The 20,569-nt window shown below is 42.6% G+C and overlaps 2 protein-coding genes across 3 annotated transcripts in view; one reads left to right on the plus strand and one right to left on the minus strand.

Annotated features, from left to right (window-relative positions):
• Nucleotides 1–304, minus strand: part of ndufb2 (NADH:ubiquinone oxidoreductase subunit B2) — a 41,989-nt gene extending 41,685 nt beyond the window's left edge. The window contains exon 1 of one of the 2 annotated variants that reach the window (XM_067999674.1): nt 1–304. In XM_067999674.1, the coding sequence (XP_067855775.1) occupies nt 1–89 (89 nt within the window). In that variant the 5' untranslated portion in view covers nt 90–304. The other variant, XM_067999673.1, reaches the window with a different exon arrangement.
• Nucleotides 186–20,569, plus strand: part of LOC137334746 (uncharacterized) — a 27,229-nt gene continuing 6,845 nt past the window's right edge. The window contains exons 1-5 of the mRNA XM_067999670.1: nt 186–369; nt 7,357–7,575; nt 13,327–13,686; nt 18,780–18,910; nt 19,982–20,135. Of these exons, the coding sequence (XP_067855771.1) occupies nt 7,366–7,575; nt 13,327–13,686; nt 18,780–18,910; nt 19,982–20,135 (855 nt within the window). The 5' untranslated portion in view covers nt 186–369; nt 7,357–7,365. The remainder of the gene's footprint in view (nt 370–7,356; nt 7,576–13,326; nt 13,687–18,779; nt 18,911–19,981; nt 20,136–20,569) is intronic.

Below are 20,569 nucleotides of genomic sequence, written 5' to 3' on the forward strand. Positions count from 1 at the left end.
CTCCTGATCGGAACTTTCCCCAGGCTCCGGCCACGCAGTAGCCGGGCCCCGCTCCGCAGCGTAACCCCGAGCCCTCTCACCGAGGACATGGTCTCCGCTATCTCCGAGCCGCTCCTCCTTCACCTCCTAACGACCTCCGCGCTCACTGGACACCCCCCGCCCAGTAACAACACCCGCTATTGGTCAACACCAGGCCGCCGCCGTCATTGCTCCTCTAGGAGGGAGCGAGGCCTACGCTCGGGGAGAGGCTCCGGCTCCAAAATAAACCGCCAACCTGCGGGTCCGTCAGGACTGTTGGTGAAAGAGGCCGTCCGACACCGTGCTGAATGTAGGAATTCGGCATCCCTTGGCTGCTGATGGTTTCTGCCGGTACCCATCCGTTTTTTTAAAATTTGAACATATACTTTATTTCATAAAATTTAAGGATACACACAGTTCAATGTAAATATCGCAATTACAAACAATACAATACAGATTGTACACACTACAATCCTATTATTACAATTTAAAACACAGTATACATCTTCTAATATACCAGTACCCACTGGTTGGTACAGCCCTAGTCACATGCCCCCAGGGATCAGCTTTATGAAACATTTCAGCATTGGGCTCAGTTAGTTCAAGATCCACTGCAAGGTGATTGTAGACTTAGCTGTTGCCATCTCTGGTTGGGCCTGTTCCTGGAGGCTTGGTCATATGACATTTGCAAATGTTATTGCATTTACTTAATGGCTTGGTTTTATTCTTATTCTTTATAGCAGTTTGATACAACTGAGTGGCTTGCTTGGCCACTTCAGAGGGGAGTTAACGGTCACGTACAGGCCAGACCCGGTAAGGATGGCAGGTTTCCTTCCCTAAAGGACAGTAGGCCTTGATATTGCTCTTTCAAATTTACACTACAAGTTGCACAAAGACAGCAAATTGCATTCTGAGGGATGAGAATGCACAGGTTGATCTTGACAAATTGGTTATTGCCCAGGCATAATGTAATTGTACTGTGATGTCAGCCCATTACATCATGGCATTATCAGGAGACAGGCAGAAGGTATTTCAGAAGGTAAATAAAACACAACAAACATAATGTGTATATAAAAATGCATTAGCAGCATTGAGCTTATATTACTAAATCCAAATGAAGTTAGAGAACTTGCTGCCTTTTGAGAAAGAAAATAAAAGGAAGACTTGCATTTATATGGCACCTTTCATGACCTCAGGATGTCCCAAAATGCTTTACAGCCAATGAAATACTTTTGAAGTGTAGTCACTGTTGTAATGTAGGAAATGCGGTAGCCCAATAGCAGCTCATGCATCCGTGGAATATTTATCTATTTACCTTTTAAGTGTCAGATTGGCTCAGTTGGCAATTCTCTTGGCTCTGATTTAGAAGATTGTGTGTTCTAGCCCTACTCCTGGAACTGAGCACAAATCTAGGTTGACACCTCAGTGCAGTACTGAGGGAGTGCTGTGCTGAAATGTTGAATGTCTGTTTAGGTGGATGTAAAAGATCCCGTGGCACTATTCAAAGAGCAGGGAGTTCTCATAGTGTCCTGGCCAACATTCATCCCATAACCAACACCATAAAAACACATTAACTGGTTATTCATCTCATTGTTGTTTGTGGGACCTTGAAGTGTACAAATTGGTTGCTGCATTTGCCTACAAACCAATTGTGACTACATTTCAGAAGTGATTAAATGGCTGTGAAACACTTTGGGTGCTCACTGGGCTGGGTTTTCACCCCTAGAAAATTAGGTTGGAAGGTCTGGTAACATAAATTATAAATCCTTGAATAGAGCTCCACTAGTGGCATTGCACTATGATTCTGGTGAAGGGCTATGCCTGAAATATTAATAATTTACCCTTCTTTACAGATACTGCTTGACTTGCTGAGTCTTTTCAGCATTTTCTGTGTTTTTTAACAGTTATAGACCAAAAATGAATTATAAACCTATCCCCTAACTGAGACACACAATTTTAAAAAAAAAACAAAATGAGTCCTAATGACAATAAGAGAGACTTGACAGTTCTGCCATTTACTGCTTTTCTACAGTCCTTTCTTCAGTGGCAATTCTACTCATTTTTTTGGAACATATTCCACACAACCCTGAAGGTAGTTCATCTTTTCATCTGCATTATTATCTGTTCCACCACCACCTCCAACATCATTTCCTTTTCCAAGGTGACACTTGATTTAATTACGAGAAATGAGTCAGAAATAGTTACCTGGTAGTAAGGGAGCTTCTTAGAATATTGACCATAATGTGGTGAAAATCACTGTCAGGCTTGAAGGAGAATGATATCACAAAGTAAGGTTTTGGACTAAAGGCTAACTTTGGAGCAATGAGGAAGGAATTGACTATAATAAGATGGAAGAAATTGTACATCGAAAAATCTATGGATTCAAGAAGGCAATTAATGGTGTACAAAACAAGTATAATACCAGCTGAAAGGCAAAATAGGTATTTCAGGAATAATGAAACAAGGTCTACAAAAATGGCTGGGACCAGTATTAAATAATAGGAGAAGGCTTATTTAAAGGTAAGGAAAAGTGGGGAGAATAAGGACTGGGAGGATTATAGAAAGCAACAAAGGAAACCAAGAAAATAATGAAAGCAAAGGATATTATAAGTACAAGTGGTAAAGGTGGAGGTAGGCCTATTAAAAACAGATTAAGGTATGGGAATAGTAGAGGGTAGGGACATGGCAGAAGTGCTACGTGAATATTACGCTTTGGTCTTCACAGAGGAAAAGAAGGATACATAGGGAAAACATTCAAACGCTGGAGGCAGTGCAGAGAAGGGCCATGAGGTTGATCCCCAGTGTCAAAGGTCGGAACTATGAGGAAAGACTGGAGAAACCAGGGTTTTGCAGCCCTAAAAGAAGGCATCAAATAGCTAATTTTATAGAGGTGCAGTATATAAGAGAATTTTGGAAAAGGTAAATCCAGAAAACTACAATAAACTACATTTCGAGCTTAGGACAAAGGGACATAGGTTCAATCTAATAAAAGGCAAATTTAGAATGGGCATCAGGAAATTCTTCATCTTACACACAGAGTGATAAATACATGGATTGAACTCCCAGATAGACTAGTGGAGGTGAAAACTCGAATCATTTAAGAAACAGTTGGCTGCTGCAATGGGGGAACTTTAGGGTCTTACTGGAAGGACAAACCAAGATAGGTGGAGTGGTGGGAGGACTTTGGGGACTTTCTAGATGGAAGAACCAAGATGGGCTGAATAAGCTTCCTTATCTACAATTATCTTGTTTTTTTATGTCTGTCTTTGGGATGTGGGCCAGGCCACGAGAAACTAACATGATTTAGTATAGACAGAAAATTGTAATGGATACACTGATAGGATTGAATTCAGAAAAATCTCCGGGCGCAAATCATAGAATCATAGAAAGGTTACAGCAAGGAAGGAGGCCGATTCGGCCCATCAAGTCTGCACTGGCTCTATGCAAGAGCAATCCAGCTAGTCCCATTCCCCTGCCCTTGCCCTGTAGCCCTGCAATTTTTTTCCTTTCAAGTACTTATCCAGTTCCCATTTGAAAGCCATGATTGAATCTGCCTCCACCACCCCCTCAGGCAGTGCATTCCAGATCCTAACCACTCGCTGTGTAAAAAAGTTTTTCCTCATTTCACCTTTGGTTCTTTTGCCAATCACCTTAAATCTAAGTCCTCTGGTTCTTGACCCTTCTGCCAATGGGAACAGTTTCTCTCTATCTACTCTGTCTAGACCCTTCATGATTTTGAATACCTCTATCAAATCTCCTCTCAACCTTCTCTGTTCCAAGGAGAACAATCTCAGCTCCTCCATTCTATCCACGTAATTTAAGTCCTTCATCCCTGGAATCATTCTAGTAAATCTCCTCTGCAACCTCTCTAAGGCCTTCACATCCTTCCTGTGCGGTGCCCAGAATGGGACACAGTACTCCAGTTGTGGCCGAACCAGCGTTTTATAAAGGTTCATCATGACAAACCAAGCAACTACAGGCCAGTAAGTTTAATGTCGGTAATGGACACCTTTTTGGTATATCAAAATGTACCATATTTGTTTGTTTAAATACTGTACATTACCAGGCCATGAAATTCCACAGGGGTTGTCTTGGTATCCTGCTGTAACTTCAGTGGGAGACCATTTGGTGTCCAATTTCTTGGTTCATAGCGTCATCTAATATCTAGATTTGATAACTGTTGGTGTCATATGTACAGGATTGGCTGTACCTGTGTAACATGCAATGAAATAAAAACCTGATATTGTTCAGTTGAAATCACTGGGTACATTAGTAGTTCAATTTATCTCATGATTCAGTCACTGAAGTTTGTTTGTTCACTTTGATTTAAAAAATCTTCTCAAAATTGCAACTGACAGTGATGCAGGTAGCACCCTGCATGTTTAACTGGAGAATCATAAAACATGGGTAGTAAAAGTAATTTAAAACTACCTCTGTAGTGAGAGACTGGTACAGTCCATGTGAGTGTGGTCTCCCAGGTAACAACAGAAACACAAACTCATTAGAGCGAGGCTTAAACATAGAAACGGAGAGGGGTAGAGGAGGATAGATACAGAGAGTTACAGAGATTAATACCTAGAAATAAAAATAGAGTTATAGGGAGAGAGTGATACGGAGTTACAAACAATTGCAGAGAGGTAGAAAAGGAGTGAGAAAGTTACAAATATACAGAGACACATATACAGACAGGTACTTTGAAATAGACGCACGCAGTTACAGTGAGATGCACACAAAGAAATACTCATTTAGGAGGGATACGCATACAAAATTACAAGCATAGAGAGACACTAGGCATATAGAGAGTTACAGACGTACAGATAGAGACACATACATATATGCTACAAGAAAAGAATAATACAGACAGAAACAGAAATAAGTGAGACACATAAGTGAGAAATAAATGAGACACACAGAGTTGTGGACTGAGAGAAACTCATACATAATAATAAGTAAGACATATTCAGAGAAAGACATAAACATTAGAGACACTGTCAAACTGAGAGAGAAGAAATTTGCTTACAGATTGAGAATTATACAAGCGCAGAGGGACACCCGACAGCTGCACGCAGAATACTGGAAAGAAAAGTGTGCACAAGGCAAGAAGTAATCCAGATATTAATAAGGAAAAAGATTATTCTGTTCTGCTGTGAGTCCGTTTTCACTGTAGATTATTATATATGAATTCTGTTTAATGTTTGTAATAGGTGAGCATTATATGTACTGTACATGTGAACTGTATCTTATTTTGCAATGGTTATTTCCTTAGCTTATTTCTCCTTCATTTCTGCTCAATGGATGGCTGGGATGGTGCAGGCCACAAATGCTGGTCATGTCACTCTTTTTTCAAGTCACTGGCAGTACTTGCAATGGAGCAGTCCTTGGAACAACCATTTGCCAAATGCTTTTATCTCTGCGCCGCAGATGCAGGCTCATTCCCTGGAGGAGGCCAAGTGTGAATACTGGAGACCTCAATTTAAAATCAGGTCTTCTTGTTGAGAAATCAGCTGTTTGGAAGCACCAATGATCTATATACCACCTCCCCCACCACCATCAATTTTCTCCTCTCTTCTGAAGGTGCTGACTTATGCTGGTTATGGTTCCAGAGACGCCGGCTGCTCCATGGGACCTCATCCAAATTTTCATTCTTAATTATGCGAATTCAGATAGCAAGTGTCAGCTAGCTATTTTACCATGGCGGGGACACCACAGCTGAGTCTAATCTTGTCTGGACCCGATATCCATATGCATTTTCCAGCAGGAGTCACTGGACGTGGATCAGCAGTGGGAATCCTGGCTGATTCTTCTCTTCACTAGCCCAGAGGCGTTGAGGCCACTTGTAACACCTCAACCGCCACCCAAGCAGAGATCAACTAATCCGGCACAGGGCAGGTTGGGGGTGGGTGGGTGGGGGTGGTAGTGGGTGGGGGGGGGGTGGGGTGGGGGTGGGGTGGGGGGTGGTGGGATCTAATGTAGGACTTTGCCGGTTTGCTTTTCTTAATTCCACACTGAGCAATGTACTCACTAAGTGAGCCATCAGTGGAGCCATGTAACCATATGTTGTACAAACACAGTATTTTTCACAAGCTCGGATATAAATTCTACTTTGTGTTATTCACAAAGTATACACTAAATTTGGAGATTGAAGATTGTCATTCGGAATGAACTTTGAAGACCACAGATTGTAGTTGAGTATTATATTTCAGAGATTGTAGATTGCAAATGGATGTTATTCTTTGCAGACTATAATAGATTGCTGTTGGGTGTCAACTTTGGAGGCCGTTGGGGTAATTTTAAACCCCAAGAATAGGTGGGTTGGGGGCGGGTGGGAGTTGAAAATAGTTGTTTTTTTGGGTCGCAACTGCAAAATTTTTGGACTTTGTATTCCCAGTGGGAAGCCTGTACTTTTACCTGTACGTTAAACCCGGAAATAAAGCCAGGTTGCGGTCGCGACCCAAAAAACAACTATTTTCAACTCCCACCTGCCCCCAACCCACAGGTTCTTGGGGTTTAATATCACCCCCAATATGCTGACCATAGCATCCCCCTCCAATATCTGGCCTCTGCAGTTCATTGCTCTCTCCTGGTTCCATTCATAGCTGTTGCAATGCTCCCGACCTCCCATGTGCCAGCAAGTTAACTTCAAAATTCATGTCTTTGCTTTAAAATCCTTCCATTGCCTCACTCCTCCCTATTTTAGCAATTTTTTCCAGTCTTAAATCCCCACATCCATGCTTCACTTCTTTAACATTGGGCTTCTCATTGTCCCCCATTACCTCCACTCCACCATCGCGTCTCCCCTCTGGAACTCCCTGAAGTTCCATCTAACTTGCTCCCTCACACCCTGCTTTTAAAAATTTCCCCCCCAAACTTTAATATTTCCCTTTTCACCTCTTACTCAGCATTCATTGTTTTGTCTTCCTAATGTTAAGACATCTTCCTGCACGTGAAGTGGGCTACAGAAATTCAAGTTGCTTGGGTGACCATTGATTGTTGTTGTTTGGAGGCTGTAGGATATGATATTGGAGAAACAGTGGATTGCTGTTTGATGAACAGTTTGGATATAGCAGATTGGTGTTAATTGTGATACTTTGGAAACAGTGTAATGCAATTGGGTGTAATATTTTGGAGGACGTAGAGTGGCGTTAAATGTGATACTTTGAAAGTTCAAATTTGCCATTGGGTGGGATACTTTGGAGATAGGATTTTCCTTTAGACATCATGACAGGGGCTGTGATGCACTGAATTCTGAAATCTAAGTTCTTAGCACTTCTTGGGACCTGAGGAAGCTTAATTGGAGGATCAACATGGTACAGAGTTAATTGCCTTTTTTCATTTCAGAGGGTCATCATGCCAGTCGTGTGCCCTTTGTTATTTACTGGGGTCTCATCGATTCTCCTCAGAGATATTAAAGAGAAGAATGTAACCTTTGTTGTGGATGCATCTGGGAGTATGTATTACAAACTAGATGCAGTGAAGTATCACCTGATCCAGACCCTGTTCACCCGGGCCTACACAGTGATTGACTGCAAATTCAACATCATTGCATTTTCTGGCAAGGTATGTTGTGCAACAAGTTGTTTCCTTTGTGTTTTAAGTCAATAAAACAAAGTAAGGTTAGGGTTAGCGTTGGAGACAGATATGACTATTCCACTAAATCAGTTATGGTAATTATATAGTGAGTCCATGTTCAGTATAAGCCTGTTTAGACCATTCTTGTGATAGGAAAGGGGGTACAAGACTCTTTACACCTGCATAATTTATTCATCCATATTGTGAGGGACTAATTTTTTCCTCCTCTCACACCCTATCACTTCCCCACTCCAAACTCCATAATAATCTGTCTCAGTGTTATTTGAAATTTATAGTTGAGCATTGTTAGGTACATGTTATCAGGGCCCAGTGCCTTTTCCACTTTGACTCCACCTGTTCTTTTTAGTAGCACTTCCCTGTCTATAATTAACCTGACTAGTTGCTTTACCTTCTCCTCTTGTGCACTTTCATTTCCACTCTCACTCTCTTCTGTGCCACTCCTTCATCCTCCAAAAGATTTTGTTTTTCACCTTTAATGAGTCCTGTTCTTCATTAACTATTCTTTTACTTTCTATGTGATTATAACATTATTATTTTCCTTTATGTTACTGTCAGTCTTTCTTCACACCTCCTCTTAGTCTTTCTAATCTTTTTTGTTTCCCCCTATATTTGACTTCATTTTCTTTTGTATTATTGGCTCCAGATTTGTCATATGCTTCTTTTTAAAGGCTCATAGGGCTCGATATTAGCAGGGCGGCGGGTTCTCAGCGGGGGGTCAACTGGGTGCGTGGGTAACGCGCCCGGTGAAATCAGGGCGCTCCGCATGCAATTACAGGATAATTGGAGCCACTTACCTGTTCTTCCGGGTTTCCCACTGGTAAGCTGCGCGGCGGGCGGACTGCGCATGCGCAGCAAGGTCTGTCAGCTGAAGGAGCCCTATTTAAAGGGGCAGTCCTTCACTGACTGATGCTGCAGAAATAGGAAAATTTACAGCATGGAGCAGCCTAGGGGGAAGGCTGCTCCCAGGTTTAATGATGCCTCACTCCAGGTATCATTGGATGGAGTGAGGAGGAGGGGGAGGACAGAGATCTTCACCCCGGCGGGCGGGAGGAAGCGGCCTGCCTCTGCCACCAAGAAGGCCTGGCTCGAGGTGGCAGAGGAGGTCACTAGCACCACCAACATTTCGCGCACCTGCATACAGTGCAGGAGGCGCTTCAATGACCTAAGTAGGTCAGCCGAAGAGAGTACACTTACTCATTCCCCTACACTCCGTCTGCCACATCACCGCCCCCACCCCACATCTCCTTCTGCACTGCCAACACTACTCTATCACATCACCCCTCACACCAAATTAAAGCTCATCCTCATCTTACCTGCACTTACTCACCTCGCCAGTACTCATCCCACCACTATCATTCAACCCAATCCTCGTACAATCTCATGGCTGTATCTCATACTCACCCTCTGAAGCATCTCTTTCACGGTCAGCCTCACTCAACCTGCCACTACCTGTGCTGCAGCCACAGGGCATGCATCACATATGTGCAGTAGGAAGCGTAAGGCAAACGTGTCGTGAGCATGAAGGGTGTTTGAGGGTTTGTCATGGTGTTTACCTATATTTGATTTCTGATCAACTCACATATCATATTATATTGTCACCACTACTGCCACGTCTTTGCGAATCTTGTCTGGTTTGTGCAATAATGCCCTTTCCAGAGGATCACTATGAAGACCCACAACTCATGCCACCCATTGTGTCACTGCAGAGTGGGTGTAGGTGTATTTGCAGGGCTCTTTTGCGCAGACGACTGAGAGACATCGGTGATGTCCCCGGTGGCACCCTGGAAGGATGGGGAGGAGAAGTTGTTGAGGGCAGTGGTGACAATGACAGCGACAGGTAAGAAGATGGTGCTCGGGCCAACCGGGAGCAGCTCGGCATGACGGAGGCTGCAGATGTCCACGACTACATGTCCACGGAAGCTGAGCCTCGGTCTGTGGACCCTGTGACGAGGGTAGTGCCCTCTGCGAAGCATCTCTCTCTTCAGTTGCCCTCCCTCCTGCTGTGCAGGTGGATGTGTCACAGCACTGTGTTGTGGAGCTCCACGTGCCAGAGGTGGCCGGCGAGGCTGGTGATGCTGTTCGCCCTCCGAGGAGGTCATGACTGCAGCTACGGTGGCCCCCATCCGGAAGATGTACATTTGAGGGGGTCCGCAAGGTAGGTAAATGTGACTGGACACCGGGATAAGTGTGCAAGTTTATGCATTTGATTGTTAGGAGGAGGGTGGTGGAGGCCAAACTTTGTCCAAAGTGACAGAGTGGCCTCCTGCAATGAATAAGAGTCTTCCCCCCCCCTCCCCCACACCTGTCAAATGGACCTTTGCAGCTGCCACAGGGTGGTGGCTGCAACACGTCCATTTCAACTGGGAGTGTTTCCCCAGTATGGGAAACAGTCTCAGTTAATTGCAAAATCCGATCCCTCCTAAAATATCAGGTCAATCAGGTCTGTAAACAACTTAAGTACCTGTTCAAGTACTTTAAGTGGCACCCTGCCGGCTTTAATTGCCGGCGGGAGTCCCACATGCGGGGGCTGCGCGCGCATGTGAGCACGTCACTGGAGAACCCGGAAATGGGGCGGGTTGGAGCCGGGCTCCGGACCCGCCCCGGGAATCCCGGATTTTCGCAGCCCCCCACCACGAACGTACCCGGTGCGAAAATAGAACCCATAGAATCTTACAGCACAGAAGGAGGCCATTTGGCTCATCGTGCCTGTGCCGGCTTTTTGAAAGAGATATCCAATTAGTCCCACTCCCCAACTCTTTCCCCATAACTCTGCAAATTTTACCTTTTCAAGTTCTCATTTTAATTTTAATTTTAAATTCTTTACTCATCCAAGGAACTCCAGCCTTTGCCACACTACCTTTATTTCTTCTGGGAATACATCTATTCTGCACTCTAACCACGTTCTGTTTGAATGCTTTGCATTGTTCGTGCATTGTCCTGTTTGCAATTTTTCTTTCCAGTTTATCTGGACAAGTTCCCTTATCTCATTGAAATTGGCATTTTCCAGTCAAGTTCCTTTACGTTTGATTGTTCTCTGTATTTTTCAGTTTTCACATCAAACCTAATTACGTTATAGTCACTGTTTCTGAGATGTTCCCCTACCCTTTCATTGCCCCACTTCATTTCCTATTATTAGATCCAACACTGCCTCCTTCCTTGTTGGACTAAAAATGTACTGATCTAAAAAGCTGTCCTGAGCACATTATAAAAACTCCTCCCCTTCATGCCACATACATTACTTTTTACCCTAGTCTATCTTTGGATAATTAAAGTCACCCATTATTATAGTCTGTTGTTCCTTCATTTTTCTCTAATCTGTCTATATATTTCTTCCTTTATCTAGTTTCCACTGTTTGGCAGTCTATAATATACTCCCAATAAAGTAACAGTTTCCTTCTTATTCCTTACCTCTAACCAAATAGATTCAGCTTCTCTACCATCCCCTATAATTCCTACATTCGAGAGCTGTAATGAAACCTTTGATTAACTCTGCCACACTTCCTTCCTTGTTTCCTGCTCTGTCCTTCCTGAATATTTTGTAACCAGGAACATTCAGCTCCCAGTGTTGCTCTAGCCTCAGCCACATCTCCGTTAATGTTATTATAGAACATCCCCCACAGCAATTTGTACCTGCACTGACCAATTTTATTCAGAAATAACTCAAACCCACCACTATCTGTTTGGCAATTCTACTCATTTTTGTTCTGTTATCATAGAAAGGTTACAGCATGGAAGGAGGCCATTCAGCCCATCGAGTCCACCATTCAGCCCATCAAGTCTCCCGATCTGTTTTTCTCTTGTATCTTTCTTATGCACCATGTCCCTTTTACTCTTCTTTCTCCTTCCTTATCTTGTCTTCCCCCCCTCCCTCACAGCACTAGTTACTCTCCCAGTGAGAACATTGGTCTCCTGTTTCAGGAGAAGCACTTCCATCCAGTACAGGCCTCTCCTACCCCAGAACTGATACCAATTTCCCAAGAATCTGAACCCTTCCCTCCAACACCATTTCTCCAGTCACACATTGAACTCCCTTATCTTACTATTCCTATACTGACTAGCACATGTCACTGGGAGTAATCCTGATATTACTACCCTCAAGATCCTGTTCTTCAATATATTTCCTAATTGCTGAAACTCCCTTTGCTTGACTCCAGTTTTATTTCTTCCTTTGTCATTGGTTCCGGCCTGAATCACAACTTTTAGTTATTCCCTTCCCCGCTTCAAAATCTTTTGTACCCACTCCATTTTATCCCTTACACCCGGGAGGCGTACACATTTGGGACCCTTAGTTGCCCTGCAAAAGTACTTATCTAGTCCAATGACAATGGTATTCCCTATTACTACTGTGTTTTTGCACTTGCGTACTCCCTACCTTGACAACCCTTTGATTCAAAGTGCTGTAACTGCACCATGCAAGCTGTGGTCGGTATTCTCAGGTGCTTGGCAGCCAAACCAGCAGTCCTTAAAGGGACCACTGGAGACTGTCTCCTGAAAGATAAGTTGTAGCTTTTCTGCTTACCTTATTGTGGAGCCGTGAGGAACAAGAATGCTCTTCTGGACTCTGCTTACATCCTCCAAACCGGCCGATTTCTGTGCTTCCCGGGGCCAGCGAGCTGCAGCTGGAGCCACTACTGATGCCTGCAGCTCGTCAATAATAAACAAATTAGGCCAGTGGACCAATTTCCCCTGGTCCTAACACCAGCCTTGTTAGGTGCTGCACCAGGATCACGTCTCAATTTGGGTGTGATCCAATTTCTAGGCCAAAGGAGTCTACAGTTCAAAACTGCCAATACTCAGCCTAAACTGGCACTAAATGAACAGTGTTGCTGTGGGAGGCCATAAGGCGGCTGGTGTAGTAATGGAAAAGTTCCAATAGTGTACTAGGGCCTACTTTCCTGAGGTTGTGATTAATATACATTATTGGTAGAAGGAGCTTTACCCTTCATATGTGATGCCCAACCTCTGAGCACTCATTGGGATAGTGAAGAAAGCTTTATCCTGCATCTAACCTATGCTTTACCAGATCCAGTAGTGCATGATGCTGACAATGGGATCAAAATGTGGAAGAGTTTAACTGAACAGTAGTTTATTTTGGTTTTGCAAAGTTTAGTATCTGGAGACAGAAAATTGTAGAGGGCTGGTATTTTGAAGATAGCAGGCTGTTTAATGGTTGTGATATGATATTCTTAATACAGGGCCCCAAATAAACAATAGACAAGAAATGATGTTCAAGTATGATACAAGTTGAAAAAAAATCATATCACAGCCACTGGCAGTACAATGTGTGCAGTCAAAATTTTGAGACATCATAGTTTCCTCAACATAATGTGCACACTCCAGGCTGCTGCTGCACTCCTGTTGTCTCACACATTGATCATTCATGATAATGTAACTTCATTAACAAAGTTTCATTTACAAATTCCAAGTGATAAAAGATGTTAGTGTTGAGTATTTTCAGTAGACGTGTTGTCTCTCCATGATATAGATGAAATTCCTATTAAGCCACACTGGGTGCTCTGTTTTATAACGTTTAAGATAAGTATTTACACTGCTGCATCTGTAGGTTGTTCAATTGCATTGTTCCATGCAGTGCATAGCACCCATCCATTCCTGCCCCTATATAAAAAGTACATTGACTGCTTAGCTGCACAATTATGGTTTCTTGCAATTCTGATATGAGTGACTAAATGCATATTTATTTGTATACCTTTTCACTAGGTTGCAAAATATTGTAACAGTTTGATCGATTGCACACCTCAGACAGTAGGGAAAACTATCCCATGGATCAAATCTCTGGAATGTAAAACTGGAAGAAACATGCAACATGCTTTAGCTGTTGCCTTAGATGATCCTGCCAGTGACGCTGTTTACCTAATAACTGATGGACTGCCTGACAACAACCCTCAGGAAATCTACACTATGTTGACATATACAGCCAAGGGTCGACCTGTACACACTCTTTATGTGATGGGAAGTTGCAGCAAGACTGAGGCTCATGCGTTCTTGGAAAAGATAGCCTGGCTGACGGGTTCTTCTTTTCAAGCAGCAAGTCTCAGGAGAAGTGGATCAATAGAACAAGTGGGTTTCAAAATATCTAAAATGACAACATCAGTCATTTCTGTTTACTGATTGTTTAATGTTTGTGATTTATAGACCCCTCTTTTACAGTCTACAACAGCAGCCCTACAATAATTGCATTATGATAAGGGACATGCTTGAGAATGTGTGTAACAAACATAGATTCTTTACCAAAATATAAATGGACAGTCCCATCTATTTAGGGCCTGTGTTTTTGTAGTGAGGACCAAGAAATATAAAATTTAAGAAAAGGTTAAATTATTTTGGATTTTCCTTGTTTTCCAAATGTCACTGCAACAGTACTTAAAGTAAAAAGATCCTGCTTAAATAAACATGTTTAAATTCAGGACTTTTATTCAGTATTTCCCTACAAATTGAATTAAGAGTCCTAGAATTTCCCACTTGAATGTTAACCATTTTTCTGCTGGTTGCTTTTGAGATACAAAAATATATAAAAGAAATGCAGATGGTTTATTCTTTTCCTGTAGCATGTATGTATGTGTCTCTATCTGTACATCTGTAACTCTCTGTATGCATAGTGTCTTTCTATGCTTATAATTTTGTATGCATATCTCTCCTGCATGAGTGTTTCTTTAAGTGCTTTTTACTGTAACTGCGTGTGTCTATTTCAAAGTACCTGTCTGTATATGTGTCTCTGTCTATTTGTGACTTTCTCACTCCTTTTGTACCTCTCTGTTTGTCTGTTTGTAACCCCATATCATTCTCTCCCTATGACTCTATTTTTGTTTCTAGGTATTAATCTTTTTAACTCTCTGTATCTATAGCCCTCCGACTGTTGGTTTCTATATTTAAGCCTCTCTCCAATGAGTTTGTGTTCCTGTTGTTACCAGGGAGACCACACACACATGGACTGTACCTGTCTCTCACTACAAAGGTAGTTTTAAATTACTCTTACTATGCATGTTTTATGATTCTCCAGCTAAACATGCAAGGAGCTACGTGCATCACTGTCAGTTACAATTTTGGGAAGTTTTTTTTAATCAAAGTTAACAAACAAATTTCAGTGACTTAATAAAGAGATGAATTGAACTGCTAATGTACCCAGTGATTTCAACGGAGTAATTTCAGGTTTTTATTTCATTGCATGTTATACAGGCACAGCTGATCCTGTACATATGATATACAAGTTATCAACTTTAGGTGTTGGATGACATCACGAATCAAAAAGCTGAAAACCAAATGGTCCCCAATGAAGTTACAGCGGGAGACCAACCTTTTCCCCTCAATCCCCACTGCTGACCCACCCATCAACATTTTTCAGTGTCATTCTGCAGCCACCCCCCCTCACTCATTCACACCCACCACCCCCCCCAAGTAGTCCTACACCCAGCAACCCCTCTCACTTCTCCAACTTGCCAGAAGAAAGAGCTTAAATTATATAGCGGCTTTCACTTCCCCATAATGTACCAAAGTGAACTGTAATCACTGTTGCTTTGTAGGCAAACACAACAGCCAATTTGGGCACAGCAAGTTCTTTCAGACAGCAATGAAGTATCTAACTAGTTAATCTCTTCTGGAGGTGTTGATTGTGGGATAAATATCAACCAGAACTCCTCTACTCTTCTTGAATGGGATCTTTAATGCTCACATGACCACGCAGACAGGGCCTCTGTATAATATCTGCTGTCCATATCCTAACTCACATCAAGTCCCGTTCACCCATTACCCCTGCGCTCGCTGACCTACATTGACTCCTAGTCTGGTAACCCCTCGATTTTAAAATTCTCATCCTTGTTTTCAAATCCCTCCATGATCTCGCCCCTCCCTATCTCTGTAACCTCCTCCAGCCTTACAACCCTCCGAGATCTCTGCGCATTCTGACCTCTTGTACATCCCCGATTTTAATCGCTCCACCACTGATGGCCGTGCCTAGGCCCTAAGCTCTGAATTCCCTCCCTAAACCTCTCCGCCTCTTTACCTCTCTCTCCTTTAAGACGCTCCTTAAAACCTACCTCTTTAACTAAGTTTTTGGTCACTTGTTCTAATACCTCCTTATGTGGCTCGGTATCAATAAATCACAAATAAACAGGTAAGGAACATAACAATCAGCAAGCAGTAATCAGGAGTGAAAACCAACAATCATAAAGTTTAAAAAGTACAAATCAAAAATGGGCAGTCAGCAACATTAACTGGTTACATAGAATGTACAGCACAGAAACAGGCCATTTGGCCCAACAGGTCCATACTGGTGTTTATGCTCCACACGAGCCACCTCCCTCCCCACTTTATCTAACCCTATCAACATATCCTTCTATTCCTTTCTTCCTTGTGTTTATCTAGCTTCCCTTTAAATGCATCTATGTTAGTCGCCTCAACTACCCCTTGTGGCAGCAAGTTCCACATGCTATCTGGGTAAAGAAGTTTCTCCTGATATCCCTACTGGATTTATTAGTGATTATCTTATATTTACGGCCCTTAGTTTTGGTCCCCCCCGCAAGTGGAAACATCTCCTCTACGTCTATCCTATCAAACCCTTTCATAATCTTAAAAGACCTCTATCAGGTCACCCTTCGGTCTTCTCTTTACTAAAGAGCCCCAGCCTGCTCTATCTTTCCTGATAGGTATAACCTCTCAGTTCTGGTATGATCCTAGTAAATCGTTTTTGCACCTTCTCCAGTGCCATTGTCATACCCACCATATTAGTCTCTCTGGTAAATACTGAGGCAAAGTAATTATTTAATATTTTTGCCATTTCACTGTCATTACCTGTGAGTTTATTGTGTGTACCGCTTAGTGGCCCTATCCCTATCCTGATTTTTCTTTTGTTATTTATGTGTCTGTAGAATACTTTACTATTTCTTTTCATATTCCTTGATGATTTAATTTCGCAGTTTTTCTTTGTCTTCCTAATTGTTTTTTTTAACTTCTTCCCTAACCTTTTCGTATTCCTTTTTATCATCCTCTCCTTTATTGTCTTTGTACTGAGTGTATGCCATTTACTTTATTTTCAATTTTGTCCTTATTTCTATATTCATCCACGTGTATCGTTACTGGCTAGATTGTTCTTGCTTTTTAGTGGGATATATTTCTCCTGGACTTTACTGATCACTGTTACGTGGCTCAAAGTATTTTTTGAAAGTCCTTTCAGCCAGCATCTTGGGTTCTGCAGTACACTGAGTTCTTGCTACTGGAAATAAGGTTTGCATCACAATAAAACCAGAACAGATTGCAACATTTGCAAGAAAATGATTAACTTAACAAAACAATAGCATATCTGTGTTTGAAACAATTGTAACAACGTTTTCCACCAGAGACCTGTGAGAAGTTTCAGTCTGGAGTTCATGGAAGATTCCCAGTACATCACTCATAAGCTTAACAGATTGTAGACTACAGCTTTCAGTATGCATTTGTGCCTACAATTTGTAGGTTTTTATTTTTCATGATGGCAGCAAGACTGGGCATTCACTGAACATTCCAGGATGTACTGTTTGTAAGCCCTATCCCCTCTCCCCTCTTTTACTCCTCTGTATCAATGGAAAACTGCAGCAGATGAAACTCCCCAGGGAAGCCATTCGTAGAAGCAGTTAAACTAATTTGGATTTTTTAAATAAAACAGCAAAAACAAGGTAAGATATCAACTCTTCAACTTTTTCTGGTGTAACTTTATATCTGCAGCGAAAGCCTCTATAACAGTGGCCCTAAGGGAAGTCTGTGGATGCTCAGAGTACTGCCATAGAGACCCGGGGTGCCTGATTGAGGTGTCTCTTCTGGCTGCAACAGGCTTTACTGATCGCACTGGTACCATTAGGTCTACTTTCCTGTAAATCAGTAGCCATACTGATCCAGACCCCAGCACTAGTGGCATGGCAGTAACTTGCACCGATAATGGTGCTGTCTCTCAATAGGACAAGAGTTGCAGAATGTGGCAAGTCCTTGTGAGACAAGGGCCACCTCAGTCCTAAGAGGCTCCTATTGGAATTCAGTAGCCAGCCAATTCACACACTCCTGCCACTCAAGTAGCATCTAGCAGAAGCACTCTGTGTGTTAGAGTGCACATATCATATTGTCATCAAAGGGAAGCATGGTGTTAAGAAGCACTAAATATACACACATCATGGGTTTCCATTAAAATTATGGTAGCACAGAAGTTGTTGTTTTATTGCAGACATTGGCCCTGACATTACTGGTTTGGGGGAGGGCGTAAGTCGGCAATTACACCTTTGCAGGGCTGGGATGTCTGATGGGGTCGATTTACATTAGGGTTCTGCTGCAGAAGTCCCCGGCATAATTTCCACTCAGTTGTAGGGCATGTAGAACAGTGCTGCCCAACCCAGTGGCAGCCACATGCAAATGACTGATTTAGGACAGGATGATGTCACCAAAAATTCCATGCTTTTGCCATTCTATTTGCCCTTGATTATGTGTACCATGTTTAAAAGCCGCAGGTTGCCAGGACCCGTTTATCAAGGCAGAAATACTTGGTTAAAGGAATGCTGCTCAACTGAGATTGCTTGTGGAGACTTTTGGCTGTATCTTCAGACTCACTGCAGCTGTTGGATAAGAAAATCACTCTTATTCTCAAGGCACACTTTCTGAGACCTTTCTAAGAGCTCAGTCTCAAGAGGCTGCTCTTCAGTAATGAAGCTTTGGAGGAGCTTTGGTTGTTGCTATAATCAGATCTGCAGCATTCCTTAAATGCAGTTCATTTGCAATGATATGCTGGGAGTTGTCATGGTGCTCTGATATTTTGTCAATCCAGTGTCTCACCTCTATTTCAACAGCAGGGGCAAGGTGCAGGGTGGTTGCAGGGTAACTATACCTGACCCAGGAGTGCCTGATGAGATGCTTTAAAGGGAGCTTCACGCTCTTTCCAATTAGAGCTACACTTGACCTGATAATGTTTGATGGGACAATGTAGAGAAAGCTCTGTCCCATATCTAACCTGCGTTGTATCATTTGCAGCAGAAATTGCTTGATGATAATATTTGAGACAACATTGACATTTTTATTGTGATGATCTCAAAATATTAAAATACATTTTTGAACAAATATTTTTAGAGAACAAAATGCAATTATTACAAAACTTCCTGACAACAGCTCTTGGAAATGTTGTACTATCTTTTCTTTTGCAGCTTATCCCGGTCTATCAACTCGATTATTCTCACCTGATAGGACCATATTACTCAGAGCTGAAGTACTGCAGTACCCTTGCTGCACTCAATAGAGACCCCTACGGACTGGCAAGTACAGTTGTTCCTTTCAGGTATGGCATTATGGGGACCAGCATGGTGTTTATATTCGACTCGGCTGATACGGAGTTTCTCAGCTCAGACATCTGATCAGCGTCAAGTACTGGAATGAATGTTGATCTCCATCACTCTCTGCAGAATTGTTCACTGCTAATTTTGCAGTTGACATCAGCTAAGCGACTTTGTGATAAGCCTGGAAACCCAAGAAGGTGGTTCTGGTCAGAGTGGTTACCTTATCCAACCCATCACATGCAAATAAAAGGGGGAGGAGCCCAAGGTCACAAGGATTTTCCTTCTTCCTGCTCATGTTACCACTGATCCTGGGGCCGGCATGTGGAAGGTGGTTGTGGAAAGCGGTGTTAATGGCTCTGAGACCTCCTCTCCCTTCAGAAGGCCGCAGCCCTAGCTGGGGCCTTCGGGACAAAATCTTTGGGGTGCTTCTGCCCCTTTAAAACTCCTTGCGGATCTTCTGGTGCTGCAGCGGCGTCTCCACTGTAGCACCACCAGAATTCTCTGCCTTTGTACTGACATCTTCTCTCCTTATGGCAGGAATCCTGCCAGCATCCCACAGTACATTCTTAATGAGCCCTGACCCAGGAAAATGGGTCAGGGCTGGGGCAGATACGGGGAGGGGGGGGTGGGGGGGGTGCGGGTGGAAGTTCTGCCCTGCCGGAACTCTGCTCTGAAGAGGAGAATACCCCCAAGAGAAGAGTAATTTACATTGGAAAGTATCCGCACTACACTAAAGCAAAAACAAGATTTTGGTCGTGTTCAAACATTGTGGCTGGAGACAAGAGCCCTAACAAAAATTTATGTTTTACGAAAAAGTTATATAATTTTCTATGTTGTATTTTAAGTCTATTTGTAGTTTAAAAAGAAGACTGTAAAATAGGATGAGCAGCACAGACTGTACCTTACTTCTGAATAAGATCCATGCATTTTGGTAATACTTTTAAGTTCTCATAATTAAACGGATTGCCATTACTCATGGCACAAGTTCAGTTTTCAGCGGCTCTTTGTGTATCCTGTATATCTGGTATGTATCCTCTGTAGCTGTCTGACTTATACTGCTCTCTTTTGTGCAGCTGGAGTACATTACACCCCAGAGGTATGAAGATTATAACAAAAGGAGATTTAATTGATTCCCATGCCAGAGAACTGATAAGAGGAGCTCGTGTTTTGGCTCGAAGGGAGAATGATGGATATTATTATCTGGGAAGACTTGGCCAAGAAGTTGAGGTGATTATGCATTTGCGTTACTTCTCTACCACATCAATCTATTCCCTCCATACCCCTGAAATCACAGCACTTTACTGAGAACTAGGTTTATATGATGTTTTGCTAAGATTAAGTGCTCCTTTTTCCCCCACATGTACTTGAGACACAGAGTTCAGATTCTACCCAAACAGATGGTATGATACTTCCTTCTCTGTGACTTCTGGTCCAATCGATTCTCATGTAACACCCACCATCCAATTGGAATTCCAAGTGATGAGAGTCCATAGTGCAAAATTGCACAGTGACACTAATACAATCCACCTAATTAATACGTCGCAAGGATATCAAGTGTGGGAAATGGGAAGGTGGAGCTGTCGATCTCAAATCAAATTTAGATATTTCAGTGTAGTGAGAACTCTACATTGCATACGGTCAACTCTACATTGCATGATTTG

This window comes from Heptranchias perlo, chromosome 18, assembly GCF_035084215.1.
Source record: "Heptranchias perlo isolate sHepPer1 chromosome 18, sHepPer1.hap1, whole genome shotgun sequence".
NCBI classification, from domain to species: Eukaryota; Metazoa; Chordata; class Chondrichthyes; order Hexanchiformes; family Hexanchidae; genus Heptranchias; species Heptranchias perlo.